Genomic DNA, 27,365 nt, shown 5'->3' with positions numbered 1-27,365 from the left:
CAATACATGTTGTATGAGTGACATTGCCGTTTCTCTTAGTTCTTTGGGATTTAAGTTTTCTAAGGTGAGAATTCGGCTTGTAGATTATTTCTCCCTCTTTTAAATTGGAGCGAGCATGGTGGAGCGATTTCACTGGAGCGGGAGGATTCTGAAGTGGAGCGGGGAGCGAAATTGAGCGGAGCGGCCTGACGTGAATTTGAGCGGAGGAGCGGCCGAGTGAACAGCCACCTGAGCGAGGAGCAGGATATTCGCACCGCTCAGCTCTGCTCACTAGCTCTGGTGTGTGTGCAACATTTAGAAATTATTCATAAAAGTTTTGGCTTCTTTGTGTCATGTGAATGTCCCTGTTTTCTCTCTCTCTCTATCTCTTGCAGGCGTTCATCGTGGCGTTTACGTTCTCCTATCTGTGTGTGTGTGTGTGTGTGTGTGTGTGTGTGTGTGTGTGTGTGTGTGTCTGTCTGTGTGTATGTATGTGTGGCATGCTCACCCATCTCCAGGTATTCGTAGAAGAGGCCCAGCTGGCTGAAGTGCTGCAGGTCGTGGTCCTGCTCCCAGCGGCTGTACAGACTCTCAGGGTGATTACGGGCGCTTCGACTCACCCACCAGTTCTTTAGCCACCTAAACACACACACAAACACACACACCATTATCATTATCCCTGATGACAACTGCTAACTCATGACTGACGACATGACAATCCTCACTGACATGTTGGGAAAAGTGTTCAGACTCTTAACAATGGAAGATTCTCTATTTCCTGCACATTAAGACAGAAACCAAGACATTTCTCCTATTTCCTGTGTAGTCTCCAGAATGTAGCTTAGAGTTTGTACTACTCTCAAAGCCTTCTGTGACTCAAAGTAAGAACTGATTTACAGTACACTGATTTGCCATATTTAGGCTGTCAGCTGACAGGCTACCCAAACTATGCCCGAAACTCAAGTATTTAAACAGTATTTAAACAAAGTAAAGCTGTTGGGGAGTACGCAACCTTCATCAGAGGGCAAACTAATTAGTGTGATGGCTAGAGAGTTAACTAATTAGAGGAGGAGGAGGATGTACTCACGGCACCAGGGCCTCCTGGATGTTCCCCCACACCTGCTTCCCTGTCATCACAATCACCAGCTGGGTGGTCAGCTCGATCAGACAGCCGCCAGGGTCACACTGCATAACCCCACACAGACAAACAAGCTCAGGTGACTGCATCAACAATAGGAGCTTCAAACACAGTGCTGTTAGCATTGTGACAGAAACACAATGTGTTGGTCATTTTGCCTTGATACTCCAGTCCATATGGATTTGACATGGGTATGACTATAGTATACTGACTATTAGGACTGATGATGTTGTTTATGTTTATGTAGTATGAACAAAGTTATTATGATAGACCACGGGTCTCCAACCTTTTTGGGAATGGTGGCTACCTGAAGGACCCAAAATCATATGGAGGGCTACTCATTTGAAACAAACAGACCCTAACCCCTTTTTTGCAAGGGTAATCCTCCTAAATATAGGCCTATGTGATTTTTACATTTAAATTATCAATATTATGTAGCCCTATAACCCAAAAAGCAATCTTTTTGTCCAATTAATAATTTAGGTTACAATTTTAGCATTACCCATCATTAAGAATTCTTAAGAATTAAGTTTAAGTTTTGATTTCAGTGGACAATGCGGCTGTAACATTTTCAATAGCAATCACCAACACCACTCTAACTTATGAAGACGCCTTTTATAGTTATTGCACATCTGAAATCTCTCCATGATTTAGACAAAAATGGTTTTGTTTTTCGCCAGGTAATGCACAGTCCTATTGCATGGCATGCATTCCATGAGGCTCAAGATCAGCGCTATTGCTACACCAGTAGGCTATGGAGGAGAAAGGGTCCCTGAGCTAAAGCAATTATTTTTCAGTCCTTGAACAATCATGCACGAACTGTATGGGACGAACACAGAATAGCCACAGAACTTTTGCAAAGATATGCTTCCATTGGCTACATCAGACGAGCAAGCTTTTTTTCTTTTACTGTCTATGCGTGCGAGCAGCGTGTATGCGCTCCACTTCCGTTGTTGTTTAAACATTGAATGGGAAAGGGATTCGGAGCCAAAGGCTAAAATTTAACCCAGCTACAATTTGTAAGCAGGGTTCTAAATTAACTTTTTTGATCACCAGCCAATGTGGCTTGAAACTTTCTAAAGTTACTAGCCAATCAGAATTTCTATTAGCCCATTTTTTTCCGGTGAAAATAAGAGAAATTATGAGTGCCACTGAATGTATTTGATCATTTTATGGAGGATCTATCTATCTATCTATCTATCTATCTATCTATCTCCTCATCCCCTGCTTCATTCCTCTTCTCTCCTCCAGAAGTCTGTCCCAACCACTGCCGCATTTAGCTTAATCTTAACTTTTTACTGGGGCTGTCAAACGATTAAAAACAATTAAATTAATTAATCTAGATTAATCCTGATTAAAAAGAAAAATTTTCTCCCTAAAGACTAAAGCTTCTTAAGTGGCATATTAAACATAACAACATAAATCACAAACTGTTGGTGCATGTTGACATTGTAAACTTTCTCTAAGAGTGAAAAACAGTTTGCAATAAAGCTACTATTTACTAGCTAAATGTTGGTACCTCCTCTGTCTCTTGGTGCCCTACGCACAGTGCAAGATCGCACTGTCAAAATCGTGTTAATTTTGACAGCACTACTTTTTACTTTACTTTACTAGCTAACTCCCTCCTCTTTCAGTCTATGCTCCGGTCGTTCTTCTTCTTCCTTGTGTTTTCTGGTTTCCATGGTCTCTCGCACTGGTTTCACCATACATAAGGGTTTCACTGTAAACTGCGCGCAGCCAATGGGCGTATAAAAAGTCATCACGTAGCATTACGGCACTAACCTGACTCTCGCAATTCATCTGGCGAGAGTCATGTTATTACGGCACAGTGTTCATGGGAAATGTAGGAAGTACTGCCACGAGGATAAATTACCGAGAACAGAGCCTTATGGATCATGCATGTAATGCCTTACGCATCACCGGTCAAACTGGCTAGTAAGTTTTTATTAATACCCGCCAAAATTAATTTTTACCCGCATTTGGCGGGTGTTAATTTAGAACCCTTTTTGTAAGGTATCACCAAGGTGACAGTGAAAGAACATGATTTTTAACATTCTGAGGTGTCATAATGCTAGAAGAACAGCAGAGGGCGTTGTACCTCTTCGTTCCTCAGGCCGCTCCACTTGTTGTCGAACATGTATGCAGGGTCTCCAGGGTAACCGACAAACTTGCCCTTGAAGAAGGCTACATAGAAGCAGGAGGAGTAGTAGTTGACAAACTGGAAGAGGAACATCTTGACCGTCAGCCGGTTCTCGTACTCCAGGTGGGTCTTAGGGATTTCTGAAGAACAGAGGAAGGAGGTAAAGTCAGGAGGGATGGATGGATGGATTGAAACTGGCACGGATGGATAAATAAACTTTATTGTCTCTTTGAGAAAAAAAGTGATAGTGATCATATAAGTAGAAAATGGGTAGTTCAAACAAATAAGCACACAAGAGAACTACAAAAAAATAAAAGAAACTCTACAAAATCTTCCTCCTTCCTTCTCAAAATCTCCAGTGCTCCAAATCAATTTCTCCCTCACTAGACCTTTGTGTCTTCCTCTCCCATCCCCCTCTCTCTCACCCATATCAGTGATCCAGATGGCCACTCTCTCGTAGAGGAAGTTGAGGATCATGATGATGACGAAGTTGATGCAGGAGGCCGTGACTGATGTGGCCAGCTGTGGCGTGATGATGGATCCCACCAGCTGGATCTTGTTGGTGGGCGCGTCTTTCATGACGCTGGCGAACGCCGCGTAAACGGCCAGCCGATATGCAATCACCCCAATGATGGAGGCGATGATTAGCATTATCTAGTGGCACACAGGCAGAATTGCATAGATACATCAGGGCAGATAACAGCAGGACAGAGAGCAACTGCCTCTGGAATACATCATGCCCTGATTGGTATTAAATGAGAACCTAATATGTTCTAGAGAGACTGGTCCTATCTTTTGTATATAGATATGTGTCAGGTGTGTGTGTGTGTGTGTGTGTGTGTGTGTGTGTGTGTGTTTGTAATGTGAGAGTGTACACGTAACTTTTAAAACATTGTATATTAACAACTTAAACACCAATATGCAACATTTCAGTGTTTCTTAACCTGGCTCCAGGTGATCTGTAGTACTGCATGTTCTCCATCAGGTCCTGCTCAACTACACCGCACATGGTGGACGTGAATGGTTAAGAACAAGAAGCTCTCTTGACTATTTGAACAAACCCAACTCTTACAGGTGCCATTCACCATTAGGGTCTTGTTGAGCATGGAAAGATGGTAACGCACAGTGCTAGTTCATCAAGAGCAATATGGTGAAACACACACACAAAAACACTATCTCCAAAACAGGCAGAAGCCATGCTGGTCACACAGGTGAGGTGCGCAGGTGTGATGTCATGCTCGTCATTTGGCTCATACCTGTCGGGCAACTACACGCTCTTACCTGCTATGACTCACTGCCTTCCTTATTGGCCAGTGGCTGATCGTGGGGGTCTGTTACTGTCACTTTACTTTTACTTTACTTTACAGTCCCTTTCAAACTTTTTTCTGTTTAACAGTGGCTAGCTTGAATAAGCTTCAACTTAATTGTGTGCAGTATAATACTGTAGGATAATTACTGGTATTAATTACTGAATAATACATTTAGGCTTTAAAGAAAGTAATGGTTGATAATTATTGGTAGCCAATTATCAGTAAACCTTATGCTTTTGTACTTTACCTGGCACTTTCAATTTGGTAATACTAAGTTAGACAGAAGATATGGTGACATGAATGATGATAGGCCTATGATGATGATGATGATAATGATAAAAGTAAAGATTTTGTGGGGAAAGATGCAGTGCTCACCCAGAATAAGACGGTGACTCCGGAGACACAGTTGCGCACACACTGGCTGGTTAGGGGTAAGTAAGGCTCCATTTCCTACCCAGGCAGAGCAACAAGAAGCAGCCATCAGTCAGTCAGCACACGTTAGCCTCAAACCGCACTCCCAGCCTCCAGGGGGCTATACCCAGGCAGGCTGGCTAGTCTTTCACACACCCTTCACATACCACTCTGATTCTCCTCATTCAGTCTCTTACTACAGTAGACCAGTTGTCATGGGTTTTTTATGTTTACAATCTTTGGCATTGCAAAAGGGTTCCTCTGGACAACAAGGCTGAGATGAATTGATCCGAAATCCGAATAGTTTTATAATGAATATCTCATAAAGGGAAGCTGATCTTTTCTAGCTGTATTTTTGTTAAGAATGCATCCCTTAGAGGATAATCTGACATACAACAGCAAGAACTCCCCTGATTCACCAGCACTACAGATACTGTACAGTTATACGTCTCCCCCTCTTACTACCAACCAGGATCTGCCAGAGTCATCACACACACACACACACACACACACACAGACTGGGTGTCAGCATGCCAGCCAAGCCATTGGTCACTCTAGCGGGCACTCATTCGCAGGCACACACTGGGCACACACCAGGCGTTTGATGCCCCTCTTACCCACAGCACCACTGTGGCCCAGCATATGCACAGCTTGCCAAGAAAATCAGCAGGGGAGCGGTCCAGAACCCACTCCATCTCCTTCATGTCACACACACACACACACGCACACACAGAGTGAGGAAGGGTGGGGTGTTACATAACACATACCCCCACAGAATTTCTGCTGCTTTGCATAGATGGGTCTATGAACTCCTTCAAATCAACTTGAATTCATTCATTCAGTCTCACTGCAGGTGGATTAACTCAATTGCACCACACGCACATTATGTAAAAATGTTCTTCATCTAACTGGTGCTGCCCTGTAACTTCCGATCAATAACCATTCTACTCTCTCTGATGACAAACTGTATTGTGTAACTTTCTCCCTTGTTCAAACTGTTGGTGTTTAGCACTCTTTGCCCTAGTCAATATTTCTGCCAAGTGTATATATAACCTTGTAGGATTCTATATCACTGTCTTTAATCTTACCACCATTAATTGCAGCCTACTGTTCCTGAAAGATTGATCACACAGGTTAATCATCCTATCCATTAGATTAGACATATGTGAAGATGTAACTTATTTAATACACATTATACATATAAATTAATATGTACACTTTACCCATACAATACAGTGATATATGGACATTTATCACTGTAAACATTATCATTACTGCATCTATAAACACTGACATGGATATCAATTAAGAATATCAAAGTCAATCAAAACTACAGTCTTTAAAATTTGTCCTGTAAACATGTTGACAAGCTCAAACACTCTATGTGCATAGTCTATAGACAATGCATCCTATGGTATAGAAACAGAGCAAAGCTGAGTGCACATGACTGACACATGACTGACTGGCTACCTGTGTGATGCGGTTGAGGCGTCGCTTGCGGCACTTGATCTCGTACTCGGGCCTGAGCTGCAGCTGCTGCTGCTCCTCCTCAAAGTCCACCAGGTCCCACTCATACTCCAGACGCGCCTGCCGCCTCTTCCACAGCTCCAGGAACAGAGTCACTGCAGGGCAACACCGTGCATTACCACTCAACACCACCAGAGGGTGCAATGGGTTTATACCTTTACAGTCTATGGTTTATACACTGTTATTCACACTCAAAGGGGCCACACCTAACACAACAGTGCCCTTTAGCTAAAGGTGGACTCCATGCTTCTGGGATAAGGTTGTTAATGTTAAAGCTAAACAATTAATCACATTACTAATCCTTCCACACTCCTGAAGCAACATTTTGGCTGTCTGTAATTATCAATGGTTTGGTCTGAGCTACACTACTGTACTAAATGGAACTGCGGAAATGCCTATATAGTGTGTACCAGAATGATAGAGCTGCTGGTCAAACACAGGAGATTAGATATCCTGTATGGATTCACCAAACACGGCGTCCGCTGGTGAGCTTTCAATTTACTTTTGGCATTACGCAACTTGTCCAGCAGGTGGTGCTACACAGCAAATGAAGCCTCTTACCCCATATAGCCATGAATACGGCGAAGAACACTGTCCCCACGTTGTCAAACAAGTGTGATTGCTGTGAGGGGGGGAAAAAAACGTTTTACAGTTTACAATCTCTGCACATCTGAAAATGGCCACATAAGAGATGTATTCAATCAAATGTTTGGATCTGGAAAAAAGTAATTGGCCAAATGTCAAATAAACCAAACCACGTTTTTTTCCAATAGGAATCATGCAGTGGTTACAGTAAGAGGTTAACAGTATTGTAATTGTATTGATGTGAAGAGTATAGACGTTCCTAACTATATTGAAATGATGTTACCTTGGACGTGGATCTAAGAAATAAGTACATTTAACAGTTTTGTAGTAATGTTGAAGTAAGATTGTACATGTATGGGAATTATGAAGGTATGTGTATGCCCTGGTGGTCAGCATTCTGACAGGGGAAGGGTGAATAATAAATGAAGGTTGAATGAATGAATGAATGAATGAATGAATGAATGAATGAATGGATGTATGGATGAATTATTGAACAAACAAACAAATGATTGGATGGATGGATGGATGTATGGATGTATGAACAAACAAACCCATGTGGAGTTGCACGTGGAGTTGAGCTTCCAGTACCCACACTTCTTATCGCACAGAGGACACATGACAATCTGTCCACCTATGTTTTCACTGCAAATCTCTTTACTGCAGAGAGAGAGAGAACAAGACATGGAGAAAGTGAGGGAGATAAGGAAGATAGGGAAGATGATTATCAGACAACAACTACACATAATCTCTGGCTGTCCTGAGGTCAGTGGTTCAATTTCCAGAGCTGAAAAATAGGATATACAGTATATTACAACAAGTCTTGCTGATCCTAGCACTCACCAGCCGTCTTGAACTGACACGTAACTGTTAAAAACAGCACTCATTGATGCACTTATTCTTACTGTACTCTACCGTTTTTTAAATTGTCCTAAAATTGTTCAGAATTGCTTTAAAACTTAAACTGTTTACCATGTTGTTAGTCGCTTTGGCTAAAAATGCGTCAGCCAAATGTAATGTAATGTAATGTAATATCTGGAGCCAGAGTATGCAACATTCTCTTTTCAATGTTAAGTTTATGACCAGAAGTCAGTACTTCCCTAATAGTGTTTCGGTGTACGTCACTCTTTGTTTATTCAATTTCCAGAGCTGAACTGAAAGTCCCTGTGACTTTTACTAAAAGGCCTCAGTGACAATTTGAATAGGATTCTTGTGGACACCCAGTTTAAATATGTCAGTGAAATAGTATCCAAAATGCAAAACTACAATGTCTCTGATACTAAGGCAAATTGTTTGAGAAGGCATTAGTGTACTCAATTCAGTGCTGGAGAGCTATGTTACATACAGCAGAGCTGGTTTGGATGTGGAATTTGTGTTATGTCCTGCACAAGTTTAAACCTGTCCTGGTTCAGTCTTAGTCCTCACCTCCAGGTACTTTGGTCGTAAGTGGTGGCCCCGTAGACAAAGCAGATGCCTCCCACCACAGCAGCATAGAACAGCATTTCTGTGTAGAAGCCCAGCCAGGCAAAGTAGATGCTAATCTTCTCACCATAGTATTTGCTGTCAATCACACACATACAAACACCATCCACTTAGTGAAGAATCCGCTATGTGAAGTATTATTAGGACATGATTATGTGAAAAACATCAGTGTTTTCTAGGGGTGTGAATCTCTCATGTAAAAGACGATACAATTCGCATCTAGAAACATGGGCACGATTCGATACAAGAAAAGATACATGTTCATAAAAAACGATTCAGTACGATGCGATGCGATTCGATGTAATTCGATGCAGTTCAAGAATGGAAAGCATTCTGAAAGATTTTTTATCATTTGCTCAAGGTGCACATTAATTTTATATTATCAGTTATCATGGTCATGGTTGTCAATTAGGCAAAAAAATGTGTGAATATGATTATCTAAACTGAGGTTTGTTTCATATACTGTATTGAAATGAAAAAAGAATAGTCTACATTTCAGTCAAACACAGCAACCAAATACAACATATTTTTTTATAGACTTTATAGATTTTATAGAGTTATATCTGATTGTTTTCATGGAGCTGTAACCTTGTTGAGGTAAGACAATACCAAAATAAAATAAAACAGTGCTTAAGACACTCTTGGCCTTTTCTCATATAGCCTATAAGAATAAAATAGGCCTACATATCAATGAACTCTCTGGGTTTATTTTGTTCCAACGGTAGACCTAATGCAGAAACCTATAATGCCACAAGTCTGAGTGAATATGAACAAAATAATTGGCTAATAATTTGTGCATCGTTTTAGCAAGGGCCAAATTATTATTTAACATTAAGGAAATCCCTTCATCAAACGTAAGGCTATACTCTACAGACTATCGTTGCTGTTTAGTGTTTAATTTCGCGCTGGATTTTGAAAAACAAAAGAGTAAAAACTGTAAAACAAACGACCGAGTGCGAGTTGTCACGTGCAGTAGATGTATGGGTAATGAGGTCATTTGACAACTTTGGGCAATGAATGTAGCCAAAAATGAACTGCATTACCCACAATGTTTTCACAATATTAAAAATACCTTGTACTACGGTAATTTCTCATGTATTAGCCACATTGTGTATTAACCACGGGCATGTTTTATGCAAATTAGAACGCAACACCCATGTATTAACCGCAGTGCCCAATAGCCCAATACATCAGACTTAGATTGTGCTTTAATCAGAAAGAAGAATAAAGAAAAGAAATGCATTCCCACGTATAGCCCATCATCATGTATTGACCTCAAAGATAAAGAAATTTTGCAAAATCAATGTATAAACCTCGGTTAATAGTCTGGGGAAATTACGGTAATACACAGCGTCTTCTATACTGTAATTCAGAAGTTCACTGTAGCATCATCTCAGAATTAACAAGGTCCTAGTGCGCTTTTGAAAAAAAAAAAAAAAACACTGTTGAAAATCCAGATTTAACCAACATTCTATGACATTTATTTTCAAATGATTTTATGCTTTACGTCATCAGATTATTTTGTGCAAAAATCCCTCATATTTGTGGACACAGGGTATGACAGACCTTGTTAACTCTTGGTTGATGACGTGTAATATCCTGCCAAATGTTGGATATCCTACGGTGTATGTAAGGCATATCCTGTTGTTCTTACCGGATGCGGTTGAGCGGCTGCTCTTTGTAGAAGCGGAAAAACTGGGCCCAGTATCGGTAGAGGCTGTACCTCTCATTCTCACAGTTATCGTCTCGAGACTGTGTCCAGTACCTGCACTGTGAACGTACACAAACACACACACACACACACACACACACACACACACACACACACACAGGGAGATGTACATACATAAACACACAGTCACATGCAAAGGTTTTTCAAACTTATGATACAGCCAGGAATGTATTCTTTTAAAGCATCACTATTTTATTTATCGAGGGCATATGATATGAAGACACAAGAAAACAGAAGGGCATTGTTGTCTTAAATTGTACATCCTGGATTGACCCTTGCTGCCCACATCAACTAGGAGCATAATTCTCCCCATCTCTTACATCATGCAGGGGGTAGGCGGCCGAATAGGTCCCGTTGTTGAGTAGCCGCTTGATGCCCTTCTTGTCGTTGTTTTGGCAGTCAATGTTCTGGTAAGCGCAGCGGGAGAGGATGTAATAAACCTAAATAAAGGGAGGACGGGGAAAATGAGGCGCCAATTCTCTGCTCTATCTGTAAACACCAAAGGTCAGCATATCCGGCGCACGAGGGTGCGCAAGCTGAGATACTCAATTATTTAACTGTATGTACTTTTCATAGAGCTAATGATGCAATCACTGTATTGAAACACACAAAAGTAAAAAAAAATAGAATAATTTGTAATAATAATAATAATAATAATAATAATAATAATAATAATAATACATTCATCATGTCAAATATGCAGTGCAGAGTCTCTTATTACATAATATGGGTTTCAACATTATCTCCTTACGATTCTGTTGCGTGTGGACGGGGGGAATAATGTGTCCTTGTCGTCGATGAGGAAGAAATCGGTCTTGCTCTTGTCGAAGGCCGAGGTAAAGTAGTCGGGCTCAGGGTGCATGACGTGGGTGGGCAGCCGGAACGGCGTGCAGAGCCAGGACAGTGGCACATCGCGGTGCTCTGGGATATCGTTGGCCTTGAAGGGCACCTTGATCTTCAGGATGTCGGCATACGTGGCCAGCACCTCCCAGGGCGCGTGGATCTTCAGGAAGTACGTTTTGCCATCCTCAGATTCCTGACAATATGATGGTAAATGAGCACATCAGCTCAATGACATACATATATACATACATACGCAATGGCACAAGACAAAGTAATAATCATTAATCAATAATAATCATTTTTGTTAAATCTGACTGGTTATTATGAATGTGATACAGTACTTTCACTGGCATAATATTTAATTGTGAGACATAATATTGTGTCATGATAACAAGACTGTGTGTGTGTGTGTGTGTGTGTGTGTGTGTGTGTGTGTGTGTGTGTGAGTGAATGCGCAAGAATGGTATAATTTTTTTTGTTGTTTTTTTTGTTCAAGGTTTCTTTGTGTTGTCTGTGGTATGCTGTCGTTACACATAAAAACACACCTAGCATGTGCCAAAGCACAATAATAGATACACACTCACGCACACACACACACACACACACACACACACACACACACACACACACACACACACACACACACACACACACACACACACACACACACACACACACACACACACACTGACCGATTTGTCCTCTGTCTCCATTTCAAGTCCAGCTTCTTGGAGGTTAGCCTCATACACCTTTCTCCTCTCCTGCAGAAACACACACACAGACACAAACACACAGAGAACTTTAATAAAATAAACATGTCTTGACAGTCTGTGATGAATTCAAGCATACAGGAAATAAAAAGGCAACGTTGATAACAGACTGAAGGAAAACAATACTTTTCTGGAAATACAAACTTTTTCAGGAAGTGTGCTTCCCAGCTAGGTCAGAGACCCTGGGGTATCCAGCAATTTGCCTCCTCCCCCATTCACACACACACACACACACACACACACACACATACACACACTTCCACAAAAAGACAAACTGAAGAACACACAAGCGTAGTCATTCACCAACACCGCTCTTCTGTACTTCTCTGGGTAAGACGGCTGTGTGACAGCTGGTATTTCCACCCACAGAGTGTTTACACATGGGTGTGTGATCCTGTGGCACCCTCACACACGTTTACGAACAGAACACAGAGATGGAGAGAAAGAGAGGCAGACAGGAGAGGAACAGAGAAAGATAGGCAGAGAAAGCGATGGAGAGGGAGAGAGAGGATGAAAGAGTGTAAAGCAGTGTGAAGCTGGCCGCAGTAGAGGTAGCGTCTCAGTTCTGAACTGAGACTGTAAGTAAATTCTAGCATGTGTTTACCTAATCTGAGTCTATAAACTGTTGGGAGTAAAACATGTTTGCATGTGTTTAGTTGAAGGTGATATCCCTTCTATGTGTGTTCCATCTATTCCAACTATTTTGTGTGTTTTTGTGCCTATCTCTGGAGATAAACTTGCCTTTGCAGTGAGTTTTTTTTTTACTTTTTACTTTCTTTGGCTTGTCTTGGAGGGTGAGTGTAGGATTTTTGTGTGCTTTTCACTATTAGACCTCTCAGTTTGGTTCATTGTGAGGCTCTGAGTGCAGACGTATTGATCTTTCCCTAATGCACCAGGCCACATGAGACTGGTGCAGTTTCACTGATCCATGCAAGACAAATTGTCAGATAAACAACACCAGCAAATTTGCTGAGGTAAAACGAACGCTCACAGCCTCCCGTTTCTCTTTGCTTTAAATGAACGCATTTTCTGCACATCTTTTATCTTTCTGCTAATGAAAATGTAGCATAGGTGTCAATACAATATGCATTATTGGTTTACAATTTCTAATGTCTGATTTTGGAATGAAATAAGTAGTGTTGTGTGATTTTTCAATACTTCTGTCTGTGTAGGTTTGTCTGTAAGGCATTATGTAACACCTTGTGGGTTAGACCTGGGTCCATGAGAACATGAGAACATCCATGTTATCAGTGGAACAGTCAACAGCAATACGTCAAAACTGATAAAACAATAAACCGATAGACGAATATCCGGATCATAGGCCAAGATGACGTATAAGACGCCCATAATGAGACCGGGCAGGAGAACAGCTGTCACTCTGGGCACAGGTCATTCCAACCGCAACAGGCAGAGCTCAGCTCACCTGCTTCTTCTCGGCGTCTTTTTCTTTGTCGTCCACGTAGGAGAGAACGAAATCGATCCGCCGCATGCCATCTCTGAAGAACACAGAGTCTTTGCTCTGCTGCTGCTTGTCCACCTGTGTAAACACACACACACACACACACACACAGAGCAAATTAGATATCCAAAATAATGGTGTTTGAAATGCCTGGCAGCCCACCAGGGTTAGCCATACTTGGTCAGCATTCAAGCAGATGCAAAAGTCTCTCTCCACAGAGGTCTCCTCTGAACAGCATGCCACAGAGTCTCACTGCAAATATAGCTCAGGTTGTTATGATTCAGATCACACACTCTTAAAGCCTGGTTCTCATACACACAGCAGCGCTCGCTTTAGCAGTGCGTATGCACTTCATGCAAACCAGTACAGATGCTTTAGTGAATGGTCGACTAACACCTCGCTGTGATTTCTCTTGCGGTAGTAGCAGATCATCCATGCTCTCTCTTTCTTTCTCTCTCTCTCACTCACACAAGCCCCCCCCCCCACACACACACACACACACACACACCTGACACACAAATATATACACACACACACACACGGCTGGCCACGGGTTAGACAGCAGGGTTGTAGTGCTGGGATGTATCTGTGTGTAGAGTTGTAGTGATGTAGTCTGCTGTAGTCCTTGACACTCAGGACTCAAGGGAAAGGCCAGAAGGGAAGAGAGAGGAGAGGCCAAAACACTACACACATTTCTCCACTTCCCCAGAGATACAACAGTTCTCTACTGTCCTCATGGCTCTAAGAAACACACACGCACGCACGCACGCACACACACACATACCACACACACACGCACACACCACACACACAATGCTCTCCATCCCAGCCCTGGACGGTCATTTCCTGTGTTTCATGCTTTCAATTTAGGGCTTATTAGTAGTCCAGAGTGAAGGATTTCTAAAGTTATCAAAAAGAAATAAAAATGATCTAAAATACTTTTAGGTAAACAGTAACACTTTAATTATCAGTCTAGCATACTTGCAGTATATGCCTCTTGAAAAGTGAGAGCAAGCAATGGAATTTCAAGTTTCAAGTTTGCTTAAGTTTGCAATACTTGCTTTTTAGTCCTATAGCCTACATAGTATGGGGAATTGTGTTATTTTAGGAACGATTCATATAGATTTTTGCAACTGGTGTTTTTTTACTTGCTAGGACCCCATTGACTACAAAACAACCTGTTTCCAATTTTTTTCTTCATTTTCAGTGCCAAAATTCAAGATGGCGGACAATATATGCGGAAAAATAATATAAAGGCTTAAAGTGGTCAACTTTTTCATAAATATACACCTAATAAGGTAGACAAGTGAGATACAGACTATTTTTAAAAGATGTATTGCATCATTTGCCAAAAAATTTTGAGAAAAAATGGAAAAAATGTAAAAAAGAGAAAAAAATCTGCATCTTGTTTCATTATTGAAGAGTTCAACAAAACATTGTCATTGTCACTCAAGTATTTATCCTCACCACTGTCACTGTCTTTTTAATATTGGTGTACATCTCCTCAGAGCCTTCACAACTGCAAAGTTGCATGAATGGTAAGTTGTTACTCTTGCAAGAACAGCCTCTGGTGCTGGTGGAAGTTTTGACAGAACAGGAGCCCATTGCCCATCAACAATTTGTCTCCATCCCAGTGATAGTGAGTCAATAATCTTTGGAGCAGGCACTGTATCTTGTGCCCAAACATTTGCTTGCCTGTGTGCTCTCAGAATTTCAATTTAATTTCAGTTATAGAGCGTCAAAACATTACACATGTCGTATGGCGCTTTACAGAGTGTTAAACATTCAGACAGAGCCCATGAGTAACAGGGGCGAGGAAAAACTCCTCGCCCCTGTTATGGGAGGGAGAAACATATAGGATGAAACCTCAAGCAGATCCACGACTCAAGGGCCTGACCCATCTGCCTGGGGTCAGTTACAGGACAGTAAGGTCTATATACAGAGAATAGAACATGGTATTTAGAGCCACCTGAGGTACAAAGTGGTTGGATGGTTACATAACCAGTATGATAATGCATGAATCCTATTTAGTGTTCAAATAGTCCATTGTAGGGGATGAATTGTCCATAGGAATTAGGAGTTGTCATCGGGCAAATAGTGGGTCGCTAGGCTGCACGGGCAGGAATCCGAGCATGGGGACAGCAATAGGCGATGGTAGGGCAATCATAGGGATGGGATTTCCCTAGTTCCCGAGTTTTTCCACTCCCTGGTTGGGTTTTAAACATGTTCCACCGAAGGGCTTTAGCTGTTTGAAAACCATGTTTTGAGGAGCTGACACACAAATTTCTCACATCCAGCTAACACGTCTGGAGATGGATGAGGACCTACTACAAGCCTACAAAGTGTGTTAATGACACCATCATGACTTGATTGACTTGAAACAGAAACCTTTCCTTTAAACGGTAAAACCTTTCCTTTAAACGGTAAATGGCGGGACAAACGGTTGACTTTCAATTTCCTGAGAGGATAGGATACAATAGGATACCCGATAGGTCCACCGACTCTATACACGATGTGATTGCCCTGAGCGAAGTTTGGTTTTTCCACCTCACAAGCCAACGGAGAGTTGCTATACTACCCTGACTGCAAATTACATTTACTGCCGCTAGGGTGCGTCAAGATTTCTAGGCTGTATCTTTTGTCGACGTTCTCCAGTGCCCATGATAATGAGACTGTCTTTGTTGATGTCTGGTACCCTGCGAAGGGCAAGCACCAAGACATCTGTGTGACATGTAGATATATGGGGTTTTGCCAAAATGACTTACTGCTACTGCCACCTTTGTGTGTGTGAACTGTGACTGGCAGCTTACATAGTTCAACAGCTTTATGACCAAGGTAGAGGATGAGGTTGGCTTTGGTTTCCTTCGATCCCAGGAAAGCTTTAAAGTCTTTGATTGGTGTAGAGTCTTGTATTTTGTATCCCTTATCATGTGCTTTTCCCATTGTATGGACCTGTCTCGTCCTGTCTTTCATGGAGTTTGTGATGGTATAGTTGTTAAATAATAAGTATATGTCATTGTAGCCTCGTGCCTTACTTTCAACATTTTCAAAGAAGCATTCTGCCAGATCTTGGCAACAGTTTATGTCACTTTTCCTGACAACCATCTCCTGCACAACAGCCATGCCATCTATTAAGATGCTATCCAATGTGTGTGTTAATTGCACTGAGCTACTCTCTGTAGATTGTTCAGAGGATGCTGTTTCTGAAACCAGTCACAATTCATGGATGAAGGCAGACTTAGCTGTAGTGGGCAGCATTAGGCTTGCATATAATCAACAAATTCATATGTTCCCACAATTTCCTGCAAGTCCTTATTGAAGAATTATTGAAGACCAAAGAGCTCATTGTGGACTTCAGGAAGTCTAAAGCTAGCACACACACCCATTCTCATCAATGGGACTGAAGTGGAGTGTATCACCAGCTTCAGATTTCTGGGTGTCCACATCTCTTGGACCTCTCTTGGCCCCTCAACACCTCTACCCTGATCAAGAAGGCTTACCAGCATCTCTTCTATCTGAGGAGGCTAAAGAAGGTCCACCGGCTTCCTCAGATCCTGGTGAACTACCCCTGCACCATCAGGGCAAGCGATGCTTGCATAAGGCGCACAGCAGGTTCAGAGGAAGCTTCTTTCCTGCAGCTGAAGTCTAGCTCTCCATCTCAGTGACAACCAACCAACTAAGCCCCCCCCCCCCCCTATCCAAAGCCTCCTTGCCTGTGCCTGTTTAGGGGTCCACGACTATGGCAACCTTGACAGGGACAACAAGGAGGCAGACCCCTCATACATTGTTCACATTACATAGCCATATTTATTCTGCTCTTATAAGGTAACTGCTAATACACTGCACATATTTATATTACTCTAAACCTCTCTACTTTATATAAATCAACTGTATACTAATGTCTACACTGCACTATATTTCTTGACCTGTCTATGCACCACCTGTCTATACTTTGTATATCACATTGCACTTTTCTCCTTTTTTGCACTTCTGGTTAGACGCAAACCACATTTCGTTGTCTTCATACTTGTACTCTGCAATGACAATAAAGTTGAATCTAATCTACTCTAATCTAATCTATTGGGGTGAGTGCAGAACATTACTTTAATTCAAATGATTATTAGGTTATGTGAAGGAAACTTTTAAATCAGTCAATGTGTTTTTCCGGGTGTGCCAATAAAAAGCATAATGGTGGTTACACCCATCACTGGTTGATAATCATGACATCTCATGTCACCCATGGTCATATTTATTACCTAAGTCATTCAATTTTATTAGAAAATGTATGTATATAATGATAATACCTAACATATATCCATTTAAAATGTTTAAAAAGGCGATTATTTGCCATTTTTGGTGATATATCCGCCATCTTGGATTTTGGACCTGTGCAGTCCGGGAAAAAATTGGAAACAGGTAGTTTTGCAAACTATAGGGTCTGAAGAAGTGAAAAAACATAATTTGCAAAAATCTATATGAAATGTTCCAAACACCTTTTTTTGCTACATATCGCCCTGCACTAACAGCTCCCTTGATATCTGTTGCCACAATTTGCGAGCATTCAATCTCACCACACGTCTCTATACACCACCGTATCGGGGAGATGTAGGCAGAATCACGCCATTGAGCAGTGCCTCTGTGGGTCTCTAAGTTAACCCTGAATTACCCTAGATAGCTACTTAAAACAGGAGACCTACGCCCAGTTTAATGTCAGCAATGTGACCAATATCCCTGGCCAGGCCAAGGGTGTGTTACTAATATTCCAGGCACAGCCTGACCAATGCAGCTTCTATGCAAGGCCACTCATGACTAATGACTGCTTCTATCCCAGCAGGAAACCTGAGTAATAAGTAAGGGATAATGGACGACACGGTGGTCTGTTCACAGAAGTTAATGCACGGTCGAGGTTGTAAAACGGCCCCGACGCGAAGCGGAGGGCCGTTTAAACCTCGTAGTGCATTAACTTCTGTGAACAGACCACCGTGGAGTCCATTATCCCGCTTATTCCACTGTTGCCACTTGTGTTGTGTTCATTTCCTGTTACAATTTAAACGTTTTAATCGCTAAAACTGTGTTGTTTGTAGAACTAATTTCTTCCGACACATATCAACTAATTTCTCAACTCACAGGACAAACTGCCATTACTTGTTCTGGATGGTTGCTACGGCCAGAGGCCAGTCGTTAGTTCTATCTCTCCCATTGTCAAGCGGGCGTATCCCAAGATTCTGATGAATGTTAGCTGAAACATCGCTATTTTACTTAGCCTGCTGTCATCCATCTAGCTAAAAGCCACCTCCGTCATATGCTACAATGTTGCAATGTTCTGAACGTCTGCATTTTACAGCTCGGATGCAACGTGACAGTTCATTTAAACTTCACAACGAGTTCGGCGAATTAATATACAAGTGTGATACGGCCAAAAAATGGATCTACTTCATAGGTGTGCAGATAACATACGGTTAATGGTCGTTCTTAATTACGTAGGACAATGGGAAATTCAACCAAGCAGTGGAATAATATAATTGTATCTACCACACACCATATGAGGAGCACTAAGCTACAGTAAGTGGCTGCAGTGAGTTTGAGCCCTTTGCTGGGGCTTGTGCCACGTGGCTCATGGCCTCCAGCACCCCCCACTGTCATCTCTACTACTGGGAGGGAGATGGAATGCAGAGGGAGGGAGGGAGGGAGAGGGAGAGAGAGACAGGAATGAGGAGAATGAGTAAAGAGAGAGAGAGGGAGAGAGTAAAGATGGATAGAGAGGGGGAGAGTCAAAGAGATTGAAAAAATAATGAGAAAGAGAGAGAAAGGGGAAGATAAATGGATAGAGAAATATGATGAGAATGGTGGGGAGGTAGGGAGAGATAAGACATGTAGCAAGTAAAGCACCAGGGAGAGAGAAAGAGTATGAGAGAAGGGACAAAAAGCCACTAACACATGCGTTGAGTGAGACAGAGAGAGAAAGAGAGAGAGATAGCAAGGTAAAAACCTGGTTTGTCTCCTGTCATTGGTTCTCCTGCAGCTGTTCTCAGAGTCTAAAAATAGCCAATGACAGTGCAGACAGCAGAGCCCCCAGTCTGAGACCTGAGCTGTGGTGGTGTTAGCCACATCTAGCTAGCAGCACGCGGCTAACACCTCACTACCATCTCCTGACCCCCTCTGCCTGCCCCACCCCCGCCAATATAAACAGAGCAAGGAAACTCATCCCACATCCCCACCCCTTTAGATATAAACACACGAGGGACAGCGAGCATAAACTCTGGCGGCCTCTTAAGAGTGCCTGAGGCATGAGCTATGGCAGACTGTCAACAGTGCCTTGAGCCAGCAGAGATAAGGGCCACCCTCCTGAGGGAAAGCCCTGTTGAAGTCCAAGGTCGCCGTGGTGTCACGCATGACTTCTGAATCAAAAACCTCAAGAGTTAGGCGATACAAGGAGAGTTACAGATTCTGATGAGCGCACTTTCTAAAACAACAGTTGCAGGTGGAAAGCACATCCAGTTTTCCTCACTTCCAGCCAAATCTCTAAATTTTTCATGTTGAAAAAAAAAAGAACCACAGCTGCCAACGCAGCCAGCACAACACATCCCAACATAAACTGACAATGAAAACATTAGCCTACTAGTAGAGGTTTGGCATGCCACATAGCAGTATTAGAGTCACACACTAACACCTGAATAAAAAGCTATACGAGAAGCATGTGCAGCAGCAAAGCTAACAGTCTTTTACATGCAGGATTGCTAACAGCAGTTGTACAGTAAAGTAGCACTGCTGTGTGAGGCTACCGTGTCTATACTGATAGAGCCCCTCCCTGGGTAGCCCTCTCTGCTCTATCTGCTAGCTGCAGGCAGAGAGAGTGGGGCGTGTGTGTGTGAGGGTGGGGGGTTGGGGGTGTGCGGTGTGCAATGTGCGGTGAGAGATGAGCGTTTTACCTCCATGCCTCTCGCTCTCTTGGTCTCAGGGACGCAGCATCAGTGGCTACACCAGGCTGTCAGGACGTTGCTATATCCAACTGCGCTCTCTCTCTAACACACACACACAAACATACACCCCGTTTCTCCACGGCCTTTACCCAGGCCCTCACATACACACACATGAACACACAGCTGTTCCACAGTGACCACAGGCTTCCACAGCAGCGAGCCAGCACACGCCCAGACCGCACACACACACATACACACACATATACACACACACTGCCATGGAGGAGAGGGAGGAAAGCAGGGAGGGAGAGAGCAAGAGAGGAGAGAAGGAAGGGGAGGGGGAGAGCTGCAGAAACAGTGAGAGAGTGAGAGAGAGAGAGAGAGAGAGAGAGAGAGAGGGAGAGAGAGAGTGAGGAGAGAGGGAGGGAGATAAAGAGGGTCTCACAGTGATGATGCTCGGGGCATGATAAAATCACATCACAACAGGAAGTGACATCACTCACAGGTGATGCTGGTAGTGGCGGATTTTAAAAAACATCACTGTCATTTAAAGGCCGTTTTCACCTTTTTATGCGCACCGTTTAAAAACAACTGAGCTGACGTTAACATTCACCACATAAACCAAACAGGCCGTTTACAGACACCCTATAAAACAATTTATATGAGACTCACACACTGTCTTTCATAGCATAGCAGCATACTCTGGTGCTAAATCAACACAAAAAAAACACCAAGTGAAGCCTTTGGATCTGGGCCACGTCTGCGCCAGACTAGAGCCAGACCCACCCCAGAGTCCCCAGCTATCTAGGATTTGCCAACAAAATGCTGTGTGGTTCCCGGAATAGCGACCAAGCGGCTGTCTGACCCTACCAGCGCTTTAAATAGGCAGAGCTGTGGGCGTGTGGTGTACACAGCACAGGGGAACCAGCACACTGCACTCACAGCAATGAGGAGTGTGTGTGTGAGCGTGTGTGTGTGTGAGTGTGTGTGTGTATGTGTGTGTGTGTGTGTGTGTGTGGCGTCTCTCTCTCTCTCTCTTTCTCTCTCTCTGTGTGTGTGTGTGTGTGTGAGGCGTCTCTCTCTCTCTCTCTCGCTCTCTCTCTCTTTTTCTTTGTGTGTGTGTGTGTGTGTGTGTGTGTGTGTGTTTGTGTGTGCGAGAGACAGAGCACTGCAGAGAATGCAAATACAGTAAAACAAGCTGCAGGATAGGAAACTTCCTGATGGGTCTAAGTCCTCCTAAAACATTTTTTTGTTGAAACAATCATTCTAATAATAAGTCTAAAATGTCTGAGATTAACCATGTGCTTCTAACTGTAGTCAGAAGTATTTGCGTCATTCTTTTCAAAATAATTATACTACATACTAGGGGTGGGCGATATGGACAAAAAGTAATATCTCGATATTTTTTGTGATTTTGACGATAACGATAATTAGTCGATATCCTTTAAAAGAAATGTGTAAAAGTCTAAGTTACTTTACAGCTCATTATTTATGAATAGCATCAATACAATACTAACCAATAACCTAACCTGTGACCTTTCAACCAATGCATTGTCACTCTGACACATTTCCAATTCTGCCCCCACTTGTGTGTGTGGCAATGACATGGTCTACAGCTACATTAGAGAAGATGAATAGGCCTGACAGTTTCCCATGAGAAAGTCTGAAGCTTAAGTTTCCTTCAAAAACCTTTACTTAGGATTCACTGTAAAACTAAGCAGACCAACAGAGTACATCTCCGTTATTTCCTTCAAGGTTTTGTTTAAGAGCAATCATGTAGGCTAACATTCCAAGTTACAGAATAGAAACTAATGTGTACATGTACATGAGAAGAATTCTTTGTTTACAACTGACTATTAAAATACTCAAAGGCTAATGTTTTCTCTCCATATAATACCATGTAGGAAAAAACATGACTCCTCAATGCTACTTGAACAGAAGTAGCCGCACAAAATCCCAAGTAGCCTACCTCTCGCTGCACAAAATAAACATTAGGCGTGCGTGTGACAACTTGGACCCACTAGTGATCATGTGACACTTGCTCTGCTGCAGCCAGGGGCTTCTCCCGCATACACCTCCTGGATTTAGTAAATGTATGGGGTTTCAATGTGTGATTTTAAGTGTAATTAAAATACTCGATAATGTCAATTTGCACATCGTTAAAACAACAATCACAATATTATCGCAGACGATATATATCGCCCACCCCTACTACATACAGCCAACAGTCTATTGGGTTCCCACCCATTTTCACTGACAAAATGACAAAATCTTTCTACAACTTTGACTTTAAATGAGATTTCCAAGACTTTTCACCACTTTAAGTACAAAATTGCTTACTTTATGCCACAGGTTAGGGCTAATTCATTCATTCGGAAATGTGATTTAAACAAGATTGGATCAAATGTGTTTTCTCTCTCACCATTCTATATCTAGGTAAAAAGTGACAGAATTCTGTGGCATGAACATTATCTCCTATCAACATCACTGGTATGACAAAATATAATTACCTGACTTAACAACCTTTCCAATCTTTTAGCTAGTAATTGTGTATGCTATGTGTCTGCTGCATTCACATCTAGCAGAACTAGCAGCGGTGATCTCATCCCAATCGGCTGGATACATACTCTACCTACTACCAGGGAGCAGTGTTATAAGGAAAAGCATCACTGTGAGAGGCAGTGTTATAAGGAAGAGCATCACTGCATTATTTTATTTACACTCCTTAGTGTTTTACATGACATTTACTTAATTATGAAACACTTTTGCATTTATAACCCCAGCAGCTGAATGGAGGATCATGTCAGGCTTTGTCTCCCGAGTGCGCTACCATGACAACTACAAAGGTCCACACAGCTGGGGGAGGGTCAACCATTTGTGTAATCAGCATGCTGCGAAAGAACTTGCTAAACAGACCAGAATGAGTTATGTAAACAACAGCAGAAAGGGTCTATCAGTTTGTCTGTAACAAACATGAGAGTTTCATCCATCCATATTCTAAATTCTCATGTCACTTTGCTAACACTTTGTATCTGAACTAGTGGAGCTGACAAATATAAGGTCAAGGGTATAATCCAGAGGTACACAAACTCTGAAAAAAATGGTGGATGATGGATGGCTACAACTAGGCAGCTAACCTATACCACATTTAACAGGCTACAGACATCCAGAGATCTGCTCCTGTTTGCCTTTTTCCACCATTGATGTTCACCCATCATTTTTATCTCACTATCACTTTCTCTTTTCCCCTCTAATCCATGTTCACCACCCTGTCCTGCTCTGTCCTGTCTGTGAGATTCTCAGCAGCTGTACTCAGCTGTGCCCACAGGGCTAGAATTAGCCGCCCGTCCTGTAGGCTAGTGTAAGTGCCCTGTGTTTAGGAATCATGTTTAAGAGTCGTGTTTGACATGGCAGGGCCCAAGTTTTCCTTTTGGCTGCTCCTCTCTCATTTCCCCCTAATTACAGATCCCACATTACACACACACACACACACACATACACACGGAGAACGCTGTGGCCCTGCTGGAACTCCCTCCCTGGTCCTCGCCCTCCCCCCCTCTCTCATCACAGCCCTCAAAATAGACCCAAACCTGGGTGGCCACAACTCATGCGGGGGGAGTGGGGTGGTGCTAGTGGGGGGCTACATGACCTATATGCTACGTGACCTATAGATGTGCATACGATACGTTTACATCTGTGTGTGCATGCGTGTGCATGTGTCTGTGTGTCCCTGTAAATATCTGCATTTTCTTGATGTTAGGATAAATTATATGGACTTTTTTGATACTTTTTCTGATCTGGGGTGCATGTCTAGAAAGGGTAGTTGGCTACCTGTCGCAATCTTTGTAGTTAGAACTGTCGTTCTTGGATTTGGCGTTTTCTTGAACTTAGAAAGAGTCCCGCCATCTGACCATTGCGCAAGCAATTATTTTTTATTAGAAATTACAACGTTTCGGTCTTAGACCTTTATCAGGTGAATTCCAATCCAGTTCATGGATTTGGCGTTTTCTGGAAAGGGTAGTTCCAACGCTCGATCGCAAACATGGGCAGAATGTTTGGTGGTTGGAATGCCAGGTCAAGAGTAGTGGTTGCAGCGTCGTCATGGATATTTTGCGGTTGTCAATGTTTTAATCGCATAAATTTTATTAGATTGACCCCTCTATATTCATACCTGAACACCCTCCAACTGAGTATTTCACTTATCATAACGTTTTAAATTTACATTCATTCATCTTGAGTGCAAGGGTGGAACGACGAAGTGCAAGGGTGGAACGACGGAGGTTGAATATAGTGTCCATTGCCTCCACTCATTCACGCCTGCGCATGAGCAGAGGTTGTAATTAAGAAAATATTAGGATACGACAGAAGCATTTACATCCATTTATTATAAGTTGTATGTATGATGTGGCTCTACAGATGCTCTAATAAATGTGCAGGACTATTTCTTTACCATCAACTTATGGCCTGAAGTCATTAACACTAGACAGTATTTTGAACGGAAATTGCTATTTTCGACCAAACAACAACATCTTCTAGACATTTTCTAGGTGTTACAAGGTCGTCGTTTGAGCGAAAGTTGCATTTTACCTCGGTGGTTTAGCAACGACGAAGCAAACTTTTGTAGAAACGCACCCCTGATCTACAATACACTGACATGCATGCTGTGGACGGACATGGTTTGAGCATTAATATCTTGAAAAGTATTATTCCCAGCCTGCTCAAACTTTGCAAGGTGGAATACAGACATGTTTCTTAGTATGACTGGACTGTTAAAAGTTTGCACTCATTTTATAAAAGGCCCTAGATATGGAACAAAATGCAAAACTGGTGACATTGAGGGTCTTCTGCACTTAATTTTTTGTATACACGTGACACCAATCATTATTTTGTGTGGAAATACAATACTTCATTAATGCTGAGCCAATATCTGAGGTCTCTGCAACAAATGAACATGAAGATATTAAGGATGAAACATAGTGTGATTGCATTTTTTGGTCATTTTAATTGGACTAAAATGGTGTGTGTAGGAGCTAGCTAGTGGGAACATGATAATGGGAATAGCTTAGTTTATAGTAATTTTGTGTATAAAGTGCCAATGATGTACCATGTTTCATTCATACATAAATACAATTACTTGGTTACATTGTATACCAATGCCTTTTCATTCTTGTTCCTGAGGCAGAACTCTATTTATTTATCTATAACATTGGCCCTTTGTACACTAAATGCCCATACACTGAGCTACTTTCACATAGACTTTCAAGTGCCTACTAGCTATCCCACATACTGTACCATTTTCATTCTATGAAAATGACAGAAACACAAACTCTCTTTGTTTAATCAAACCTACAAGCCATAGATTGTAGATAGCTCAAATATTGGAACATTAAGTAAATAAAATAAAATAATAAAACAAAAAAATATGACTGATTACAAATGCATACAAAAGTTTACACTACCCTTAATGTCAATCTTTTTGCACTTTTTTCCAAATCTAAAGAAAATCAATGAGAATGCCATACAAACTTTTAATGGTTCAGACATACTGAGAACATATTCCACATATTCCAGTCTTCTACCCTACAAAGTTTGGGCAGCCTATGAATAAAACATTGCATGATATTAATGCCCAAACATTGCCTCCCAGATAATGTGATTTCCAGGCTGTAAAACTGATGTACGTAATTTTAAGGGCTGAAAATAACATGAAGGCATAGGATTGAAATAGAAATATTTTACAGGCCTTGGTTTTAGGACACATTCTTGATATACACAAGGTTTAAACAAAATCTGAGACGATGCAGCAACCACCTTATCTGATTAGACACGGAATGACCCAATAGAAGAAATGAATTCTGCTCCCACAGAGAGGGCAGGTGCAGCAGAGCACAGAGGATTAGACATACGTAGCCATGGAAACTAACAAACACTACCTTAACCTTTAGAGCAGGATATGGGGGGTTATAAAAATGGTTATATAAAACCATATATATGGTTATAAAAAACTAGGTAGTTTAGCTAATGAACTACCAGCATGTTTGGAAAAAGCTTCATCTTGTTAGATGACCAACAAATATAAGATTAAGACCTAATATAATACGGCTAGGCAGAATATCACATTTCTCAAAATTGCAATGGAATGGAACTATTGCCATCTTATGATATCAATTCGTTTTGCTCTACTGATTCCCACTTTTTGAAGTTAAGATCCATTCCCTCTCTCATGCCACTCCCAACATGAGTAGCTTTTAACCTCTCTAATGTTGCTTTGCCCCAAGGGCTCTTAGCCTGTCTTCAGCTATATGGACCAGACATGATGCACCACTCTTTTCAACCATACTGGAGAGGAAATAACATTTCAGTCATACTGGAGGGGAAATGAATTGTGTTGTCATCACTGACGTTTAAATCAGACAGTGGAATTTGACTGGTCAAATTCAAGGTAGCAGCTGATTCCTGGCAGCAAAGATTTTAGAGTGGAGTGTTCTATCATCTTTGCTTGCCACTAATCAGGCCTCAATCTGACAAATCCACTCCAGAGCTGATGGGTGACTGGAATGCATTCTTTGTTCAATAATTGAGGTCCCATGCAGAAGTTTGTGAGATCTGACCCGCTGTCATCGCAGCACCATGGGATCAACTCAGCAAAGTCGCACGTAAATACAACAATCTGAATAATCTGATGTCGCCATCACGTCTACCCGTCTATGTCGTATATCTTCTTTGCTCAAAGTAGGAGATGTGGCCAGTTTTAAAAGACATCAATTATAGTCTCATAATAACAGGTTTAGCATGACAAAATGAGAGAGCGCCAAATGACATCCATTACTCAGCATGTCTCAGGGGCTTACAGCATGTCCCATGATTATATGTAAAATGTCTTTCAAATATAGAGTATCTATAAAAAAAAACACATGTACTGTAAATCTAAAATAAGGCACATTCTAATCTGATGTAAACATTGTAAATGTAAAGAACCTTGTGAAGACTTTGCATGAATTTGATCAATTATAAAGTATCCCAAGCTCTTGGCACCGTACTGTAATGACAGTACCACGATATAAGGTTAGCA

At 41.9% G+C, this 27,365-nt stretch overlaps 1 protein-coding gene across 3 annotated transcripts in view; it reads right to left on the bottom strand.

Annotated features, from left to right (window-relative positions):
• The window catches only part of ano5a (anoctamin 5a), a 45,653-nt gene that overhangs the window by 5,492 nt on the left and 12,796 nt on the right, over nt 1–27,365 (bottom strand). The window contains exons 1-15 of one of the 3 annotated variants that reach the window (XM_076262870.1): nt 20,303–20,533; nt 13,338–13,451; nt 11,837–11,905; nt 11,053–11,337; nt 10,622–10,741; nt 10,224–10,339; nt 8,513–8,647; nt 7,642–7,747; nt 7,067–7,127; nt 6,449–6,600; nt 5,596–5,676; nt 3,683–3,911; nt 3,216–3,397; nt 1,067–1,164; nt 488–618 (exon numbers count right to left, since the gene is read on the bottom strand). In XM_076262870.1, the coding sequence (XP_076118985.1) occupies nt 488–618; nt 1,067–1,164; nt 3,216–3,397; nt 3,683–3,911; nt 5,596–5,676; nt 6,449–6,600; nt 7,067–7,127; nt 7,642–7,747; nt 8,513–8,647; nt 10,224–10,339; nt 10,622–10,741; nt 11,053–11,337; nt 11,837–11,905; nt 13,338–13,451; nt 20,303–20,308 (1,885 nt within the window). In that variant the 5' untranslated portion in view covers nt 20,309–20,533. Of the gene's footprint in view, nt 1–487; nt 619–1,066; nt 1,165–3,215; nt 3,398–3,682; nt 3,912–4,942; nt 5,018–5,595; nt 5,677–6,448; nt 6,601–7,066; nt 7,128–7,641; nt 7,748–8,512; nt 8,648–10,223; nt 10,340–10,621; nt 10,742–11,052; nt 11,338–11,836; nt 11,906–13,337; nt 13,452–20,302; nt 20,534–27,365 lie in introns of those variants that run through there. The other 2 variants (XM_076262862.1, XM_076262867.1) reach the window with 2 other exon arrangements.

The sequence above is a fragment of the Alosa pseudoharengus genome, unplaced genomic scaffold (assembly GCF_046254945.1).
Source record: "Alosa pseudoharengus isolate Yale_2024_CS ecotype anadromous, Long Island Sound unplaced genomic scaffold, YU_APseudo_1.1 YU_APseudo_1.1_scf_10, whole genome shotgun sequence".
Classification (NCBI taxonomy): Eukaryota; Metazoa; Chordata; class Actinopteri; order Clupeiformes; family Clupeidae; genus Alosa; species Alosa pseudoharengus.
This window is presented reverse-complemented; position numbering and strand designations above follow the sequence as displayed.